At 32.0% G+C, this 18,808-nt stretch overlaps 6 protein-coding genes across 10 annotated transcripts in view; 4 read left to right on the forward strand and 2 right to left on the reverse strand.

Moving 5' to 3' along the window:
• Positions 1–15: 15 nt before the first annotated feature.
• Positions 16–1,628, forward strand: Uch-L5 (ubiquitin carboxy-terminal hydrolase L5). Its single transcript, XM_035874452.2, has 6 exons — positions 16–165; positions 364–427; positions 560–665; positions 787–974; positions 1,055–1,252; positions 1,325–1,628. The coding sequence occupies exons 1-6, from the start codon at positions 90–92 to the stop codon at positions 1,626–1,628; spliced, it is 936 nt and encodes a 311-aa protein (XP_035730345.1). The 5' UTR covers positions 16–89.
• Positions 784–4,406, reverse strand: LOC118445258 (transcription termination factor 1). 2 transcript variants are annotated; one of them, XM_035874444.2, is made up of 8 exons: positions 3,661–4,406; positions 3,403–3,594; positions 3,271–3,325; positions 3,138–3,216; positions 2,895–3,064; positions 2,545–2,803; positions 2,302–2,456; positions 784–2,213 (listed from the first exon to the last, which is right to left on the reverse strand). In XM_035874444.2, the coding sequence occupies exons 1-8, from the start codon at positions 4,123–4,125 to the stop codon at positions 2,071–2,073; spliced, it is 1,518 nt and encodes a 505-aa protein (XP_035730337.2). In that variant the 5' UTR covers positions 4,126–4,406; the 3' UTR covers positions 784–2,070. The 2 variants fall into 2 exon arrangements, with proteins under 2 accessions (XP_035730337.2, XP_035730336.2); XM_035874443.2 differs by having other exon boundaries at positions 3,138–3,325.
• Positions 4,407–4,653: 247 nt separating this feature from the next.
• On the forward strand, positions 4,654–5,731 carry LOC118445268 (small ribosomal subunit protein uS9). Its single transcript, XM_035874466.2, has 5 exons — positions 4,654–4,755; positions 4,853–4,897; positions 4,957–5,088; positions 5,309–5,423; positions 5,509–5,731. The coding sequence occupies exons 1-5, from the start codon at positions 4,747–4,749 to the stop codon at positions 5,652–5,654; spliced, it is 447 nt and encodes a 148-aa protein (XP_035730359.1). The 5' UTR covers positions 4,654–4,746; the 3' UTR covers positions 5,655–5,731.
• An 813-nt stretch (positions 5,732–6,544) lies between these two features.
• l(1)G0004 (RNA-binding protein pno1) lies at positions 6,545–7,794 on the forward strand. 2 transcript variants are annotated; one of them, XM_085662512.1, is made up of 4 exons: positions 6,545–6,790; positions 6,923–7,012; positions 7,087–7,252; positions 7,337–7,794. In XM_085662512.1, exons 1-4 carry the CDS (start codon positions 6,734–6,736, stop codon positions 7,612–7,614), a joined length of 591 nt encoding a protein of 196 aa, XP_085518638.1. In that variant the 5' UTR covers positions 6,545–6,733; the 3' UTR covers positions 7,615–7,794. The 2 variants fall into 2 exon arrangements, with proteins under 2 accessions (XP_085518638.1, XP_035730354.1); XM_035874461.2 differs by having other exon boundaries at positions 6,550–6,790; positions 7,087–7,794.
• LOC118445261 (EARP and GARP complex-interacting protein 1) lies at positions 7,787–9,504 on the reverse strand. The gene is made up of 6 exons (XM_035874451.2): positions 9,289–9,504; positions 8,985–9,210; positions 8,679–8,899; positions 8,430–8,611; positions 8,029–8,325; positions 7,787–7,949 (listed from the first exon to the last, which is right to left on the reverse strand). Exons 1-6 carry the CDS (start codon positions 9,328–9,330, stop codon positions 7,787–7,789), a joined length of 1,131 nt encoding a protein of 376 aa, XP_035730344.2. The 5' UTR covers positions 9,331–9,504.
• A 387-nt stretch (positions 9,505–9,891) lies between these two features.
• LOC118445256 (uncharacterized) overlaps positions 9,892–18,808 on the forward strand; it is a 12,522-nt gene continuing 3,605 nt past the window's right edge. For 2 of the 3 annotated variants that reach the window (XM_085662573.1, XM_035874438.2), the window contains exons 1-8: positions 9,892–10,413; positions 15,294–15,556; positions 16,383–16,649; positions 16,986–17,287; positions 17,391–17,692; positions 17,813–17,996; positions 18,087–18,265; positions 18,393–18,808. The exon at positions 18,393–18,808 is cut by the window's right edge. In XM_085662573.1, coding sequence (XP_085518699.1) covers positions 15,394–15,556; positions 16,383–16,649; positions 16,986–17,287; positions 17,391–17,692; positions 17,813–17,996; positions 18,087–18,265; positions 18,393–18,808 — 1,813 coding nt within the window. In that variant the 5' untranslated portion in view covers positions 9,892–10,413; positions 15,294–15,393. Of the gene's footprint in view, positions 10,414–15,293; positions 15,557–16,382; positions 16,650–16,823; positions 17,288–17,390; positions 17,693–17,812; positions 17,997–18,086; positions 18,266–18,392 lie in introns of those variants that run through there. The other variant, XM_035874439.2, reaches the window with a different exon arrangement.

Here is an 18,808-nt window from a genome sequence, read left to right on the forward strand (position 1 = left end):
CGAACTTTATTGAGATCTACATTACCGGCATGGACGTTGTGACAAGCAAATTAATGATGTTGGTGAATTTATAATCAGAGTTTCAAAACATGGCCGATTCTGCAGGAAATTGGTGTCTTATCGAAAGTGATCCTGGTGTTTTTACGGAATTAATTAAAGAGTTTGGTAAATAATAACATCAATATCTTTTACATTCCATAATTATAAAATACTACAACATATGTTGTAGTAATAGTAATTATTGTGTAAATTTCATTTTGAATTGCCCTTTCACTTTCGACTAGAGGAGAAAAATAAAAAGAATATATTTGATTTATACTTGTGCCGCTGATAAGATTTAATTATACCTGTGTATGTTTTTAGGCGTTAAGGGAGCTGAAGTCGAAGAATTATGGAGTTTGGACGACGAGCAGTTTGAGAATTTAAAGTATGCCTTTATATTTATCATCTTACAGAAGATCTATGTTTCTCTGCATGTCAATCTATTGAAAATACATGTCAAGTATTATAAATCAAACGATAATTTTGTATGCAATAAAAAAAAATGTTTTTTTTTCAGACCAGTTCATGGTTTGATATTTCTATTTAAATGGGTACAAGACGATGAACCATCAGGAAGTATCGTGCAAGATAGTAGATTAGATAAGATTTTTTTTGCAAAACAGGTATATTTGAAATATAATGTTATATATTTATATAAAAATATGTATGATATGATCTATTTGTCAAATAATGTTCCAAGGTTATATAATTTTTTTTTTTCTAACTCAAAACTCAAATTTATAGGTTATAAATAATGCTTGCGCAACACAGGCAATACTGAGTGTACTGTTAAATTGTAAACACTCGGATATATCATTGGGTCCTAATTTGGAAGAGTTTAAAAACTTTTGTCAGAGTTTTGATGCAAATATGCGTGGTCTTGCTTTAAGTAATTCCGATGTTATCAGAGAAGTTCACAATTCCTTTTCTAGGTAAAATTAATAATTTTTTTTCTTCAAGCAGCATTGAGATCAAGCATTCTTATATATTCATTTATTTTAAATATTTCTAGACAAACTTTATTCGAGTACGATACTAAGCAAGCATCCAAAGACGACGACGTATTCCACTTTGTGAGTTATGTGCCAATCGATGGTAGATTATATGAACTTGATGGATTAAAGGATGGACCTATGGATTTAGGACCATGTCCGGTTGGCGATCAGTGGGTTCAAGCAGCCAAACCTATCATTCAGAAATGTATAAATAAGTAAGTTTTATAATTCTTAATTTTTAAATATTATACCTGTAATAGGAATTCTAATGAAATTTTTATATAAAGGTATAACGAGGGAGAAATACATTTCAATTTGATGGCTATAGTAACTGACAGAAAGACTCTTTATGAACGTCAAAAAACAAATGTTTGTGATCCTGCAGAATTAGAACGTTTACAGGCATTGATCGAAGAAGAAATAAGAAAATCAAAACGATATCAAATAGAAAATATACGAAGAAAACACAACTACCTTCCTCTTATCATGGAATTACTTAAAATACTTGCCAAAGAAGGAAAACTTATTCCTCTTTATCAAAGGGCAAAGGAAAAGGCGCTTGAGAAAGAATCTAAAAAAAGCAAGACATAAAGTATTATTATATTTCAATATGAGCTTGTGTAAAAAAAAAGAAAAGAAAGGAAAAAAAAAAAAAAAAAAAAAAAAAAAAAAAAAAAAAAAAAAGAAAAGAAAGAATAGATTATGTACGTATAATTGGTATGAGACAGATTAATGTATCGTCACATTTTCTAAAATAAATTTCATATTTTTAGCTTCTACAAAACATATTGTCATTACCAAAAATGGTCGATTGTGTGTATTGTAAATTGATGTATGTATTAGGTTGTAACACAATTAAATTTGTTATAGTATAGACGCGGCGTTATAATCGAATACAATTGAATTCATTTATGCGTTACAACCCAATATATGTACAATTAAATTTATTATTACTTTACTATGCGCATTACTTAATTTGAAAAATTGGATAAAAAATTTATCTTATTTATTAGTCATTTATTTGTTACTTCGTTCATCTTTCTCCTAGTTTATTCATTTTCTCTTCAGTAATAATCTCTATATTTCCATTAGTATATTGAATTCTAGGTAAATATCTATCCAATTTATGGTTTTTTATTTCCGATATTTTTTTTTCATACAAATATTCTATAGCGTCTGAAAAAAAGTTATAAATAATTTCATTAAATTAATATCCCAGACAGATCTTAATGATGTACGCGTAATATATGCGATTGTCGATTACCCAAAAAACTTTTCCTTCTATATTTTTTCACGTCAAATTCCTTCATGAGATAGACAAATGTTTTATTTAGAAACGAAGAAGTCATTCCATCGAAGTACTTAACAAGATTTGACCATACTATTTCTCTACTATCCGCTATTCCTTTCTCAAACATACTATAACGAAATAATATTACATACATAAAGTACATTTAAATAATTTTTTTGTATTATCGCATAGAGACCATTTTTCATAATTACTTACTACTCTATCAATTGTATTTTAACATCATTCATATAAATGATATTTGGACAAAATAGTTGCATATGCAATTGTAGTACCCAAAAGTTTTTCAGCGTTTTATGATCTATATTTAATTTCTTTTCTAACTCTTTCCAAATTACCTTTGGGATAATAGCATTTTTCAATTCTTGTATATCGTCGCATAACGTTAATCGAACTAATTTTTTAATATATCTTTTAATTAATGATAATGTCCACACTGGTTTCAGTACATAAATATCTATAGACGTTAAATGATAAGAACATAATAAAATATTTAATTACATTCGGGTTACTTTTGTTAACGAAAAGGAAAAAAAAAATATACATACTCTCCTCCTCGACGTTGCGCTTTTTTATAATAAACTCATAATGCATCCAGATTGATTGCTTAGAACGATTCAATATTCTAGATAAATCAGAAAAAACTTTATGCTTATTAAGATTATTCTTTTTCTTCTCTACATAAGTTATAATCTTTTCGTCCTCCTCAGGACTATATCTGAAATATACATTTATTACTTTTACAATTATTAATTTACAGAGTTTGTCAATTACAAAACATATTTTTATACCTTTGACAGATACGATTGTGATATAAATTTTTGAACCGCCAATATACACTATACAAAGTTCTCCATGATAATCCATTAGCTAAAAATTGAACAAATTTTTGTCGTTCCTCAAAACTGCGTATATAATATTTACCATTATGTTTTAACGACAGGAATGGTTTTACATTATCTTCCTTCCAATTGTGAACCTGTAGAAATTTGATAAACGATTGAACCTTCCTTTATCGGAAAACTCTAATAATTATTTGTAACAAAAGAAACATACTTTGCAAAACATTTTCCAATTTTTTTTGATAATTTCATCTTCTTGCAAGGAGTAAGTACCTTTACGAAGCGGTCCATACTTTTCAAATAATTTTTTTTCATGATCCTTTGGTCCACGACATCCGGCATTACTTTCAATTTTATGTTGAGGTAGTACTTCGTGCATCAATTTAACATGTAAATTTTCTAATTTCTAACGATATCAAAATGGAACAATTCTAAATGTTATTTTCAAAAAAGTACTATTGATAATACTAACCTCCTTATCATCGTCCGATATTTCTACACTTTCTCCTATATCTCGTGACTCTTTCATAATATTTTTTTCTTCCTCGATTAAGACATCATTAATCCTTTTGTTTCGTTTAGCTTTCGTAGGAGAGGTCATTTTACTCGTAGGTTTAATGATTCTTTCAGATATCTCACATTTATTATCTTTTGATTCGATTGAATCGATTTCTTCATTTTCATTTTTAATAGTAATAGAATCTAATATTTCTGCTTTTATTATCATATCATTTTCCATTAATATCTCAGGACTTTTGGATGAATTTATTGAATTAAAATCATTCAAAAAAGATGTATCAAATGCGTGTAAGCTGGTATTGTCTAACCTTACTATCGAGCCATTAACATTTCTGTCGTGAATACTAGTCTTTCTTTTTTTCGCCCTTGGATATTCAAATTCATTTTCATTATTTCTAGTTAATCTCGCTGGAGACATTATAGTAATGCTTTTTTAATTGAATTAGAAAGTTAAAATTAAACAGTTGCAATTTACTTCATCAACACCGTTACTCTCACTTTTATCTTTCAATGAAATATATGAAACATTCATATATTTTATTTAATCAAACGATATCGAGCACAAGAAGATATAACGAATTATTGTTTAAATATTAACTTTGTTTATTGCGCTATTCCATCAAAAACGAAATTATCAATTTAAATAATTTTCAAAAATATGAAGCGCTATAAAAACATTACGTCTATACAAGGTCGACATAAGCGCCACACTGTGACGATAATTGAAAGTTTCAGGCGCGAAATTCAAACAATATTATATTTAATCATTGATGAAGTAAATTTATAACACAGCCAGCTATGAATATAAAACATATTTAAATTGTGACACGCGCGCGCGTGTGTGTTTTATTTTAATTATGATATTATTATTATTATTATTATTATTATTATTATTATTATTATTATTATTATTTTCATCATTATTATTATTTATACTTTTGACTAACGTAGTGACTCATAGGGACAAGCCGCTTCACAGCTAACGGATCTACTTTCTTTCACGTAGTTCTTTGCCAAGAAAGTACACGTGCTTGACATAATGCAGAAGGTGAGTTATTTAAATTTCTTGATAAATTTGATCAACAATATTTAATTAATTTTCTATGAAAATAATAAAAACATATTATATACTGATTTCTTCATAGAAACAAAAAGAACCGATCCATTCTGTGCAAGTCTTCGGACGCAAGGTAACGCGCCATAATATGTTTGTTATAAACTATTATTAATAAATATTTTTCATTTATAGAAAAGTGCAACTGCAGTTGCATATTGCAAACGAGGCCGTGGAAATCTTCGGGTAAATGGAAGACCATTGGAACTGGTTGAACCGCGTGTTTTGCAATACAAATTACAAGAACCTATTTTGCTCCTTGGAAAGGTAATAAACAAGTTCGATATTTGTCCATTGTAATGATAGATTGATATTAGACCGAATGCCTAATTATAAATTAAAGTTAAAAAACGTTGGATACTTCTGAATTTTGACTTTATTCAATAATGTTCAATTATTCTGATAGTTGAAAGAATTGTAAGATTATTACAAAGTGATTCTCGCGTGCGAATTACAATTGCGTTAATGCATACTTGTAACTTTCTAGGAGAAATTTGCTGGTGTAGATATTAGAGTTAGAGTAAATGGAGGTGGTCATGTGGCACAAGTTTATGCCATTCGTCAAGCTATTTCGAAAGCTCTTGTAGCTTATTATCAGAAATGTAAGTGAATTATATGCTTAACTATATCTTTTATTTTCATTTATCTATGTATTATTTCACAATATTCGTATATATTGCATTGCAGATGTCGACGAAGCAAGTAAGAAGGAAGTGAAAGATATTCTAATACAATACGATCGTACTCTTCTAGTCGCAGATCCAAGGAGATGCGAACCAAAAAAGTTTGGTGGTCCGGGAGCCAGAGCACGGTACCAGAAGTCGTACCGTTAATACATATGTTTAACTGTCGTATTGAATTTTATTTATACCATTGAATAAAGAAGAAAATCTCTCTGCAAACGTGAAAATTCCTGATGTAAATTATCAAATGTTGATCTATTTCTTGCGTAAAACAAATGTTTATTTTTTTTTTGCATAATGAAATTTCGTAGGATACAAACAACGATGTTTTTGTAAAAAAATCTTAAGTTCCAGAATAAATTAGTATCCTACTACAGTTTAGAAAAGATACGATTCACGTATTTTTCGATTCGATAGAAAAGATCGGATATTAATTAATGGACACGATCGATCGCCAGCGTTTCTCTTCAAATTTAATTCTTATCTAGCTTCGATTTTTTAATCTCATTAATTAATAATAATAATAATTAAATATTCAATTGAAAATATGTTCACTACATTTCTTTAAGAAATCATTTAATCCAACCTGTCAGTTTAATTATGGTCTGCAATGTGTTATTAAGTATAATGTTTAAATTAAGTTTAATGAATAAAGTAATATTTTCGAAATGTATTAACGTATACAACCATTAACACGCTAAAATATAATCGAAAGTTATTACATAATAATGAACAATTGTCCTATTATGAAATAATAAATAATTAGGAATCTGTTTAATTTACTGTGTGTATGTGTGGAGTGTGTGGTACCAGTAATGTGAGAACTGCTGTGATTGGTTGGTTATTTATTTCTAAAGAAATATCATTGGCTGGTAATATCCTTATTACGTACAAACATTACTCGCACATATTAATGATTTTTGCTATAAAATAATTGAGAACGAAGTTATTAATCAGATTATGATGTTAATTTGATGAAAACGAGTAATTAATGAACGTCGAATAATTATTTATTTGCGTTATGAAGAGTAGCCAATTAGCATCGAGATTTTATAGATTGTTAATGAAACATGGCGGCCGTGTATCAATTTAGAAGCACATGGATTGTTACAAAGTTGGCGTTACAATATCAAATATGTGTTTTTTAATATAAATCCATTTATATACAGTTTCGAAAGGTTATAATTTTACGTTGACGTATAAAAGAAAGAAAAAAGAAATACTTCGATATGGCAAACGCAGATAAGAAAGGAAAGAAACGAGAAGCGGAGGATAATGATATGGAGGTATGTAAAAGAGGTTATATTCTATCGTGTTCATTGTCTTTCATTTATTTCTTAATATTCTCATTTTTATCTTACAATATTTCCTTCATTTATTGCTTTAACATTAATTTATTATTTAATATCATTTAATAGGTCGAAGTAATGAATGGCATTGAGGGAAAGATTAAGTCTGCATCGCGTACAAAAAGAGCCAGAATAGTACGACGTGGTGAATTTCGAAAGGTACATTTTGATAATATATTATTAATGATATGAATTAATTTTAAGAAAGTATTTAAATGGTAGATATTTTGTAGATACCCGTACCTGCCCATAGATATACCCCGCTTAAGGATAATTGGATGAAGATATTTACTCCTATTGTTGAACATTTACAACTACAGATACGTTTTAATCTGAAAACAAGAAATGTAGAGATCCGTACTGCTCCTGAAACTGCAGATATTTCTAATCTTCAAAAAGGTGCAGATTTTGTGAAAGCTTTCATATATGGTTTCGAAGTAGAGGATGCATTAGCTCTATTACGTTTAGATGATTTATTTGTAGAGACGTTTGAGGTTCAGGATGTAAAACCGTTAAAAAGCGATCATTTATCTAGAGCTATAGGAAGATTAGCAGGGAAAGGAGGGAGAACAAAATTCACTATAGAAAATGTAACAAAAACAAGAATAGTCTTAGCCGATAGTAAAATTCACATTCTTGGTTCCTTTCAAAATATACAATTGGCTCGCAGAGCTATTTGTAATTTGATTTTAGGAAGTCCGCCATCTAAAGTTTATGGCCATTTAAGGAATATTGCTAGTAGGATATCGGAACGATTGTAATATAATAATAATAGAAAATTCATAAAAAGTTTTCTTCTTTGTATTTATATGCAAATATAAATTATATACAAATAGATATTAGATATAATTTTGCTAATATTATTATAATGATATCAATTAAATATAAAATTTAAAAATATTTTTAAGCCATCTAATAAATATTACATATAATTTAGAGAATTATTCGATATTTGTATTTGCGTGGGACTTTATTAATTACTAATCTACCGTCATAACTCAACGAAGCGAATGTCCAAGGATCGGCAGAGGACCATTCTACTGCATATACACTATCCTCGTGTTCTTCATACCTCTCGACAACTCCGTCTTCTAATCTAAAATATTTATTTAATTATAATTAAAATTTAATATTATATATTATTAGATAAAGTATAAGGTAAAAATATTACATACTTATCTTTTTGACACATTTCATCAGCTTGTCCGTTATCATCCTCAGGTGAAACTATATGCCCGTATGGTTCGGAAGAAATAGATACGATGCTATATAAAATAACTCTAGAATCGCTGCTAGATGTTAAAACCAATTGATCGTGAAAACGATTGATTCTTATATTCCAAACCCAATGAGAATGTTCCATACGCGATAAGACAGGCTCATTTGGTACTCGTATATCCCAGAATTTCATATATCCATCATCACCACAGGTAGACAAGAAGTATTGCCGATTCACGTTGAAGTCTAAATCTCTATGATAAAATATTTTTATCCATTATTATTTTGACATATATAAAAGAAGGAAACGTTATTCTTTCATTTTTTTTTTTTTTTTTTTTTTTTTTTATATGTTTACCTAATTATCTGCGAATGCGCAGACGAAATTATCCACGAAGGATCAGACGGGGCTCTTAAATCCCAACCTTGAATATTATTTTCATCTAGCGTTACAAATTGATTGCACCCATTGTGAGGATTCCATTTACCAGTTGTGAAACGTGGTAGATTTTTCCCAGACAATATACCTGATACTATGACCTATATTATATGACTAAGATTGTGAAAGTTTATGCAATTTGTAAATGCAATGAATATTTATATTTACTTGCGGTTTACTATTAGCCAGGTCCCACAGAGCAAAGTGATTGTCTACAACCGATATAGCTTTTGCACCGTCCATAGGATGATATGCAATAGTTTTCAAGTCAGTACCATATTTTGTTGTGTCAATTTCAGCTAGCATATCCAACTGTATACTGTCATTCGTATATTCTTTAATTTCAGGTAATTTCCAAAGGGCTCCTTTCATTTGGCATGTTCCTTCATCTAAACAATTTTTCAATTGAAAAAATATATTCGATGTTCATTTTACGTTTCTACGTAGGTAGATCAAGCTAATTCAAGAAAATACCATTTAAACTGTTGTAACATGTAATAAATAAAGAAGGTTCAGTCGGCGATGCTTGCAACGACCATATTTCACCTATCGGATGTTGAAATATCTGTGTGTTTAAACCATTGGTCTCTTCGTTAAGTTCAACTAAATGTACTTGATTGTTAGTAAATTTTAACGATTGAGTTCCTACTAGAAATCTAACGATATCAGTTTCTGCAGTCTGTGCTGATAGTGCTCTAGTCTATAATATAAATAATTATAAATTACTAATACATATTGAAAGATTAAATTATTAAGGGACATTATTAGGAAAGCATACTTGAAATTCAAGTCCATATATCAAAGGAATATCACTGTCCATTTTGTCTTATACAACTTTTTCTCCTTTTACTTCAAATATAAATAATATCAATTATTAATAGTAGCTTTAATAATTTCGTTTGTTAACGAAATGATCGGACAGGTGATAATTAAGAAATATATTTAAAGAAATATGCTATCGCATAAGCAGGTCTATAGATATGTCTAATATAGAAAGAACTAATGTGACGACAGTCAGAAAAGAAATAGCTTTTATTATTCGTCCGAAATCTACCAATCACAGATTTTGTATAAATCCTTGATATTTCATTGTAAATTTTATTCTCCAAAATTAATCAAACATTTTTTTCCTAATTAACCATAAATAATATAATAACGATTAATAATTGAATATTAATATCCTATTATCTCTAAAGAGTATTGTACAAATTAATTTCATATGGAAGATTTACAAGGGCGCACGAACTACCGCTTCTTTGATCGAGTATACACGCTCCTGTGCGTGTATAACCAATGAGAAGCTTTGTCGTAATTGCGCATGCGCGAGGATTCCACGGTAGTGCGGGGGGTGGGGGGATTCGTTCGAGAACGTAATCCAGATCAGATCAGTCTGGCCAGTCATTCGTGAATGTGATGATCGTTAAGTAGCATTGTTATTGTCATTCAGTTCCTTCACTTCCCCTCCCCCATCAACTTCCTATTTGCATCGTTTTCGATACATTAGCTCGTTCGTTATTATCCTACGTCCGGTAAAATTAGACGCAGGTTCATCAAGTAAATTATGTCAAACGTAATAGTTTGTGGTATTAACGTGAGAGAGTGATTATCTCAGTCTCGGTACGATAATAGTATTATAATATTCATTTTTCTCGTTAGAGAAGTCAACACATCTACACACACACACACACACAGACACAGACACACACGCGCGCGCACCACGATTGAAGCAGGAGTTCTATCTGCCGTGTTTAACGGTCTACTATCTCATACAAATGTATATATATCGTTTGAGATGTAAAATCAGTGTTCCTTTGGTTCTCTTTCGTATTCGTCCTCACGCAAATGCGTACACTTGTGGGCCCTTTTTTGCTGTGGAGGGAATGCTGACGCTGCAACATCCTTCGTAAGTAAAGGTTATTTTATCGTTGCTAATGTTTTACCATATTTCTATGGTGCCTTTTATAGGATTATTTCCAATTTTCTCATCTTATCGCCTTTTTAAGGGCGCAACTGTCTTATTATTATTATTACTATTATTATTACTATTATTATTATTATTATTATTATTATTATTATTATTAGTAGTAGTAGTAGTAGTAGTAGCAGTAGTAGTAATAGTATTATTATTAGTATTATCGTATTGTTATTATTATTTTTGTTATTCTTGTTGTTATTATTATTATTATAATTATTTATCGATAATCTCTATTAGATTGCGAACGTAACAATGGCGCCAATTTTGATTTATCGAATTTGTTAATCTATTTTTCCTTTTTCCCTTTTTTTTTTCTTTTCTTTTTTCTTTTTTTTCTCCCCCCCCCCTCCCTCCAGTAATTAGGATTGAAATGATAGAACTGTTAAATGGTATTCAAGTATATTATTAATGAAATTGTTCGTTCTATATTTTAATTGATAAAACCAAGTACGTGTAAGATCTTCGTATTTAGAAATACGAAACATTACTCTTCAATTAAGTATGAATATGCGTATTCGTTACGTCGAGATTGATCTCAATTGGTTGCAATTGATTCGAGTATAATGAAACTTTAAACGAAGTGGTAGTAAAAAAGCAATTTGAAAGAGATGCCACTTTAAGATATTTTTTCCAAACAATATAATCCAACATTACAAATATATATTAATTATAAGTTTAAATAGTAACATAATATATAAAGTTTCGTTTGCGTTCAACGATACTTCCTGTTTTCTTCATTGATTTTGTCTATCTAGTTAGATTCAAGGTCGAAACATTCCGTAAGCGACACGTTCCTCCTATATACGTTTGTATTTGCGTGCGTATAGAAATTTTCAATATGTAGTATTTTCATAAAGAAGTTAATTTTTATTTATTGGTATATATTTGATCGATTAATTAATCTGTCAAAAAAGAAAGTTTGAGATTAGAATTTAATTATCGTTCACCGTGTTATTGTTGTTATCTCAATTTTATGTTGATTTATATTGCTCGGGAGTATCTATCGTTTAACTTTACTATATCTAAGTAGTAAAGTATACTGTATGCGAATTATACTGAATTATGACATTGAATTTATTATTTAATTATTATTAACATATTTATTGTAATTTAATGTTACGCATAAGTATATTTGAGATAAAAGAGCCGATTTTAAAAGGTGGTGGTTGATAGGAAAGCTCGGCTTTAGAATCCATCATAATAAGAAATGTGTAGAAGCAAAGTAGGAAAGCTTTGTTGCCCTTCGATCAATGAACCATAAACATACGTTTACACCCTCCATCCCTTTCGTTGCCATCGCAGTCGTGTTTCGCGTACAGGTCAACTCGTTCGTCTCAGCACGACTTACTTAACATCTCTGGGGTTGATGTACGTCGATCGAAACGACGTACTATAAACTTATAATCGATGAACAGAATATATTTCAAGAATAGGATCCAAATAGGATATATATATATATGTATATTTTTTTTTTTTTTAATATATTTTTATATATTTTTTTAATATATCGCGGGAGATTTGTAATTTGAAAATTTTTTCTACATCAATTTTATTTCCTAAGAAGAATTCTCACTTGGACGGTGAATTCACGAATGCATTCGTTTCGTTTCATTCGTCGAACAGATGACTCCATCGACGCGTGACTTTGCAAATTAAAGTCTTATAACGTTCCTTATGACTGAGAACAATCGTCGCTCAACAGCTGTTTGAACAATTTTACAAATGCCCAAATTAATATTTAATAAATGCCTAATTAGTTAGACGCCTAATTCGCCCGTTCATCCGACAAACGGATATTTCTTTTTTACAATTTTATTTGCGTTTCTTTAGTTTCAAGCTTAAATTCGAAGTTTCGTTCAGTTTGTAGGTAAAAATGTATATTATAATATTAAAGTGACATTAATATGAAAAGAGTAATGTACGCGGAAGAATTTTATTTCCGGTTATAATACATTTTTCTTTTTTATTCACAAACGGCATTCCGCTTCGTTTCACCTTGTATTCGAGCATCGATTATACCAGGATTCTTATACGATTTATGCGTTAAGGCCTAAAGCTGTAGATGAAAAAGAAAGGAAAAAAAAGAAAAAAAAAAGAAAAAAGAAAAAAAAAGAGAGACTTTCTCATTGGCCAGTTTTTATTCTCTGTTTTGCCCTCTTCGTATCTTTTATCTTTGACAGGAATGATAACCGCTTGACTCGGGATAGTCTTGTCGAGTGTTGTATAGCATCTCTCTCCATTTATTTGTTTCCTCTTCTTTGCGATGTCTCTTGAAAACGTAATTTCGTTTTAATATCGCTTTATATCAAATTATGTTGGTGCAAGGTCTTATTTCACAAAATCCTTTTGCACGTAATTCGCGTTGGAAAAGACAAAATGGCGTTTGAAATAGTCGAGATACGAGCACAATATGTGTTCCGATTGGTCTACTTTTCAAGCTTCATTTTTAACGAACGTAATACTGTTCGTTGATCGAGACACTTGGAAAATATCATTTCTTCCTCTATTCATAGCATCGTCCCAGACATCCTGGAAGCGCCGGAAGCCCTCCTATAGTCAAGGTCGTTCAGAGAAAAAAAAGGAGACCGTGACATTTTCGATATCCGTTTTTCACGCCTGGCCTTTTCCTAGCTCATCCAGCGAGAGTTTATATTCACCCCCTCGCTTTCCTGCCGGAGAAGATGTAAAGCATATCGAATATAACATAATTCTCTTACGTCATTGAACGTTTACTTGGTTTTTATTTATACGTTTAAAATTAAGGTCATTTGAAAATGCGACTATAATTAAAATAATTCAACGATTTTTCGAAATCGTTATAAACCATCTAATGGCTTATATTGTCTTTTTTAAAAGAATATTTTCTTTCGTTTTGTTATTTTCCTTGGAGACCCAGTTACACCAATTTCAGCTTTGTTAAAATGTCAGTGTTTAGTTTGCACATTATGTATCACGAAATCTTTCGCGAGGAATCCCCTATTCAACGTCGCAAGATTTTTCTTCTCTCTTTGTTCACGGTATAACGGCACGATACGCGGATTCAATGTCAAACGCATTGTAGAAATAGCGATTCGTCGTCCGTCGAAAGGAGATGCTCAGGAAAGTAGTGAGATAGATTGTCTCGTCTCTGTATTATTCCGATTTATGTACGAACAATAGATACGTCAAATACCTACGTCATGGTAACGTGTTTTATCAACTTTTGTATCGAGTTTGAAAGATGGTCTATTAGAGAAATCTTTAAGAAACAAATTTTCTAAGAGACAGATGATCTGAATTATGAAATTTATTTCATACGTTTACATAAATTTATATTCCTTATAGTATAATTATTTCAATTGGTTCATCGTTTCAACTTGGTAATTATTTCTATATTAAATCCATATTCGATTTATTATAATCACATAAAAAATTCAAATATTGCAATTTTGTTATTACTCTTTATTGTGATTGGCTATTCTTCAAGTTTAATAATGGCGATAGTTGTATCCTGAATCGTTATTGGCTGAAACGATTACGTCACTTAATTTTTCGTATAAATTTGAATCCTTAACAGCTTATTGGTTAATTTCAGAATGAAAGTAAGTTTCTTTCGAAAGGGAAAGGAATTAGGAACGAAATTCATTTATCGAAGATCATGCGAGTAAGAAAAGTATGATTAAAAGGGGATTACACGCGATAGAAAAGTAAGGAAGAAAGAAGAAAAAAGAAAAGAAAAGAACAAAGTCTGAAAGTGAAAAGAAGAAGAAGCGTGTGATGAATGAAAAGCACTTCTCTGCGCTTGTCTCTTCCACATTCGGTGGCAAAGCTTCGACAAAACTCGAGAGTCCCAACCGTGGGAGTCCTCCTAATGTGTCCGGTCGCGGGCGCTACAAACCGGAACTCTCTGACAGCAAGTCGATATCGTAAAACGGCACGTGTGCTACCTCTTTGTGTACCAAGGTCAAGGTGATCCTGCAATATCCAGCCTCATCATCCTTTTTAAATTCTCAAAGATTTTTTTAACGGGATACGAATTAATCGAAAGGAAACTAAATTTATAGCCCCATCAAAATATATCAAATCGTTTCTTATCAAATTGAATATATTTTTCTGAAGGTAACATTTTGTTTGAACTAATTCTTTTTTTAAGGTTCAATGAGAAACGAATCAATGAGATAACGTTTCACACATTTTAACCTTTTTATCAATGTGATATAATAATTAAACCGTTGATGATTTTTTTGACAAGTTGTTGTCACATAAATGTCGATCATTCGTTGTTCATAAATGCGTTTACTTTTACTCTCTTGATGTCACTTCAGTCCTCTCTCTCTTCCTCCTCCCCTCCCTTCCTCTCTTTTCTGTGTCTATTCATCCAAATATATCCGATATTTCAAATAATGGCTAACTCGATGACCTTTCTCCTTGAATTCAATTCATCGTTATCGTTCGTTATTTTTCATAAAACAATCTGTGACGGTTGGATACATAAAAAGACAGAATCCTAGTTTCCATTGGAAATATTCGGCCTCACGAGTGTCGCAATGGTCTTCTTGGAAATGATAGAGACCATGATGAGCGGCATAGAGTAGGATAATATTATGCTGGGAAAAATATTCTTTCAGAATATAAGAGAAAGAGAGAGAGAGAGAGAGAGAGAGAGAGAGAGAGAGAGAGAGAGAGAGAGAGAGAAACTTAATGTGTTACAAGCCTGAGAATAATGGACGGCATTTTGTTCCTAATAATTGTTAAAGTATAGCAAATATTTTGATATCTTTAATAATTAATTGTATTCCTGATTAATGGATCGATTATATGTGTTGCAGAGTGCGGAAGATCGGCAAAAAATGGGGTCGAAGCGACGACGTATCAGAATAAGACGAGGACCGCTAACGTAATCGATTTACAGCGCGTCGAATAGGAAAGATGATGATCGCCATGGCCAGGTTGCCCTGTAAGCAATCCTCGCCTTCGCAACAGCAAAGAGTGAATAATTTCGGAAATAGTCGTAATTCGTATTGGGATATTCAAGCTAGGGATCCAACACCACCTTACGTTAGAAATCATCATCGGCACGTTGATCACACAGGTAGTTGATTCAAATATATAAAGAAGAAAAATTGTTATAATTATATTTTTATGAATGTATATATACGTACGTATATATGTCTATATGTGGACACGATGAATGAAAATGTTTCTATACTCGAGTGAAAGCCCCATGTCTCTGGTTTGCGGTAGCAACAGCAACGGCAGTAATAGTAAAAAAAAAAAAGAAACTTTCGACATATTCCACTTGTAAATATATAAACGCAAAGGGAAGAAGGGTGTATTTCTAGGATAATCAAAAGCAGGCGGCACCTTCGTCGTCCGTTCTTTCAAATCCAAACGAAAATGTTCTTCTTACCAGAGAAATGGAAGTCTTTGGTATATTCTCATTCTCGTTTTTCTCAAACGACCGGTATATATATATATATATATATATACACACGCGCATATGTACATATACACACGTATACTTGGCTCGAAATCTAGTATTCTTAATGTTAAAACTACTATTGTATTTCACCATGCTAAAGATTCTTTTGTAAAAGTCTCTTTTGATGAATATTGCAATGGCCTTATGAAAATACGAACAAACTGACTGTCGTTGCCCTTATCCCGAAATCTTATAACTCGTTCTTTTGCCAATTCTTATGTTCTTTCGAATGAAACACTTTATTATTATTATTATTATTATTATTATTGTTATTATTATATGTACAATATGAACATGTTAGAAATCGTTCCTTTTCATTATCAGGATAAGCAATGTCCGTTGTTTCGTCGAATCGTTGTCCTACTTTTTCTAGTTTATGACGAACGGAAATGAAATTACTTAAGAAACTAATGACGATGATAATTATTGTTCGTAGGAAAACGTAAGAGTGCAGTGGAATTATTGCAAGAGACGAAAGCATTTTACGTGAAAAGCGAGACCGTGCTGGATCGGAAACAGGAACTCAAGAATAGCGGGCATCTTCAAGTATCTCAACTAAGTGCATCTAGTGCACCACCTAGGTTACTTAGGAAGTGTGGAAATACAGCTGTACCGTGCTCGATACAATCACCCTCGCCGTCACAAATATCTAATCCTGTAACGCCACCCTGTTGTTGGGCCACGTGTCATGATCAAGATAGAAGTATAAAATATTTTTCCTCCTTCTTTATCCAAATACTTAGGAGATCTATCGATTCTGAACTTCTGATCGATTTGTTCTTCGTTTAATTGGCCAATAATCGTGTATTATATGTATCAAAATCGGCCGTTGAAGTATCCTATTTACAAATAATATTTCTTTGTTGTATCCATGTAGATCTGATCGATCAACGATGAAGTATTTATTAACAAGTTTGGAGATGAAGAAGAAGAAGAATCACTATTGATCCTATTGAAATGATAAATCATGATCGTATTTCTTGTTATGCTACATATACTACAATCATAATAATAGCTTATCCTCGATTGTATTTATCAGCAGATGGGATTTTGAGTCCTCAACAAACACTGCCACCCGCGCTGCCACCAAAGAGCCCACGCTTAGTCCCTCTTCCGCAGCGGCGCACTATTTCAGGGCCACCGAGTGTTACGAGCGGGGATCAATTGCAGACAAAATTACGGAGATTACTCAACACCGATAGCAAGGAGAACGTCTTCTTTCCGGAAAGCCCAACTCAGGGATGCCTTCAAACGACGAACGGTGTTGTCACCCGGGAGGAAAAGTTCAAATATTCACCTGGCAGCTTATCGCCTGGCTGCCGAGACGATGACCGTGCGTTGGTAAAGAAGATTTCAAGAATACATCATATTAATTATTAATTGAGAAATAACAGATATATTAAATATATTGGGGATTATTCATTCCAATGTTTATATTCTATAGCATTGTACACCGCCAGACATTCGCTTCAAATTTGGTCGAAGTAATTCGCATTCTCATACGTCTGGTCCAGCAAGCAGAAAATCCATAACTTCTCCATCGGCAGAGAACACAATTTGTCATAAATCTTTGCCTGATCTTCACACCAGTACGCATCGTCGAGCTTCGTTATCGCCTCGTACGTCGACAAAATCATCTGCCAAACTACTTGGACATCATTATGGAGCTAACAATTGTCCAGATTGCGAGACTAGTTCGGATTATTCCGAACATAGTTTCAAACGTGATGCTGTCTATTATCGCAGGTATTATATTATTGGGATCAATCCTTTTTATTGATTGCTTGAGAAGAGGGAAGAAAGAAAACGTATTGAGAAAGAAAACGTATTGTATTGAAAAAATGTTTATTATCGAACGTCCTTCAGTACGCGTCACATCAGACGTTCGTTTGGCTCTGGCGGTGGGGATGCCAGTAGTGTTCTATCATCCGGTGGCAGAACACAGAAATCGTCTGGCTCAAGTAAATTGAGCCATGGCGCTACCGCAAGAGATTCTGGTGGATCCTCTGGGCATTGTACTCATCGTAGTGAACCACCACCAAGGTTACAGGTATTATATTCTTCTCATCGTCAATCACTCTTATTTATTTAGCGTAAGAAATTTTCTCGTTAACGAATGATATCGTCTTAATATCGACAGGATTATTGGACTCACGTACGTAGAGACAGTGGTGCATCGACCCAACATTCGACTGATAAAAATCGTTCGAGAAAGGGCAGTTATGCCAGTGGTACACCACCTTCTGTCTTGAGACATTATAGTTCTGATACTGAAAGCAGCGAGAGTCAAACTGATTACAGTCCTACTTGTAACTCTAGGTACTTTGTCTTTCACTCTAATATTAAGAACTATATCTCTCGTTATAAATGGCATCACTGGATGTATTATTTATTATATAATTTTGTTCATTGAAGATTCAACAAATAATATTTATTTTCATGATAGATTCTCAGATGGTTGGAAGGAAGGACGTGGTAGACCAATTTTAAGATCAAAATCTGATATAAGCGATCGTTATTGGAGGCAAGATAATGGTAGAACGTGCAAGTTATCAGCACGTGCACCGCGTTCGGTAACACTGTTGGAGAATTTCTTTGATTATTTGGGTTTAGATTTAGAGAATTATCAACTTATCACTGAACCCGATTCAAAATCTTCGTCACCTGTATTCTTCGATAGTGTTAGCTCGGTCGACTCTGCGTCAGGTCTTTATTCTTGGATTGGAAATAATCAGGCAAATCAGGGTAGTCAATGGCAAAATAATAATTGTAGCATTGGTATGGGTAATGACGATTTTAATCAAAGAGTTAACGATCCACCTAGTATCGTTGAACGAAATGCTCGAATTATTAAATGGCTTT

This window comes from Vespa mandarinia, chromosome 18 (assembly GCF_050613455.1).
Source record: "Vespa mandarinia isolate Hongniang chromosome 18, ASM5061345v1, whole genome shotgun sequence".
Lineage (NCBI taxonomy): Eukaryota > Metazoa > Arthropoda > Insecta > Hymenoptera > Vespidae > Vespa > Vespa mandarinia.

What these genes read in the sequence shown, in the direction of transcription:
- Uch-L5 (XM_035874452.2), top strand. Translation starts at nt 90, where the DNA reads ATGGCCGATTCTGCAGGAAATTGGTGTCTTATCGAAAGTGATCCTGGT. An exon ending in GGAATTAATTAAAGAGTTTG is followed by an intron (nt 166 to 363) that starts GTAAATAATAAC and finishes GTATGTTTTTAG; the next exon opens with GCGTTAAGGGAGCTGAAGTC. An exon ending in ATTCAGAAATGTATAAATAA is followed by an intron (nt 1,253 to 1,324) that starts GTAAGTTTTATA and finishes TTTTATATAAAG; the next exon opens with GTATAACGAGGGAGAAATAC.
- LOC118445258 (XM_035874443.2), bottom strand. Translation starts at nt 4,125, where the DNA reads ATGTCTCCAGCGAGATTAACTAGAAATAATGAAAATGAATTTGAATAT. An exon ending in CACAATCGTATCTGTCAAAG is followed by an intron (nt 3,065 to 3,137) that starts GTATAAAAATAT and finishes TGTATATTTCAG; the next exon opens with ATATAGTCCTGAGGAGGACG. An exon ending in AAAATACAATTGATAGAGTA is followed by an intron (nt 2,457 to 2,544) that starts GTAAGTAATTAT and finishes ATTTCGTTATAG; the next exon opens with TATGTTTGAGAAAGGAATAG.
- LOC118445268 (XM_035874466.2), top strand. An exon ending in TGCAAGTCTTCGGACGCAAG is followed by an intron (nt 4,898 to 4,956) that starts GTAACGCGCCAT and finishes TTTCATTTATAG; the next exon opens with AAAAGTGCAACTGCAGTTGC. An exon ending in TGTAGCTTATTATCAGAAAT is followed by an intron (nt 5,424 to 5,508) that starts GTAAGTGAATTA and finishes ATTGCATTGCAG; the next exon opens with ATGTCGACGAAGCAAGTAAG.
- LOC118445261 (XM_035874451.2), bottom strand. Translation starts at nt 9,330, where the DNA reads ATGGACAGTGATATTCCTTTGATATATGGACTTGAATTTCAA. An exon ending in ATGTTACAACAGTTTAAATG is followed by an intron (nt 8,900 to 8,984) that starts GTATTTTCTTGA and finishes AAAATTGTTTAG; the next exon opens with ATGAAGGAACATGCCAAATG. An exon ending in TGGCTAATAGTAAACCGCAA is followed by an intron (nt 8,612 to 8,678) that starts GTAAATATAAAT and finishes CATATAATATAG; the next exon opens with GTCATAGTATCAGGTATATT.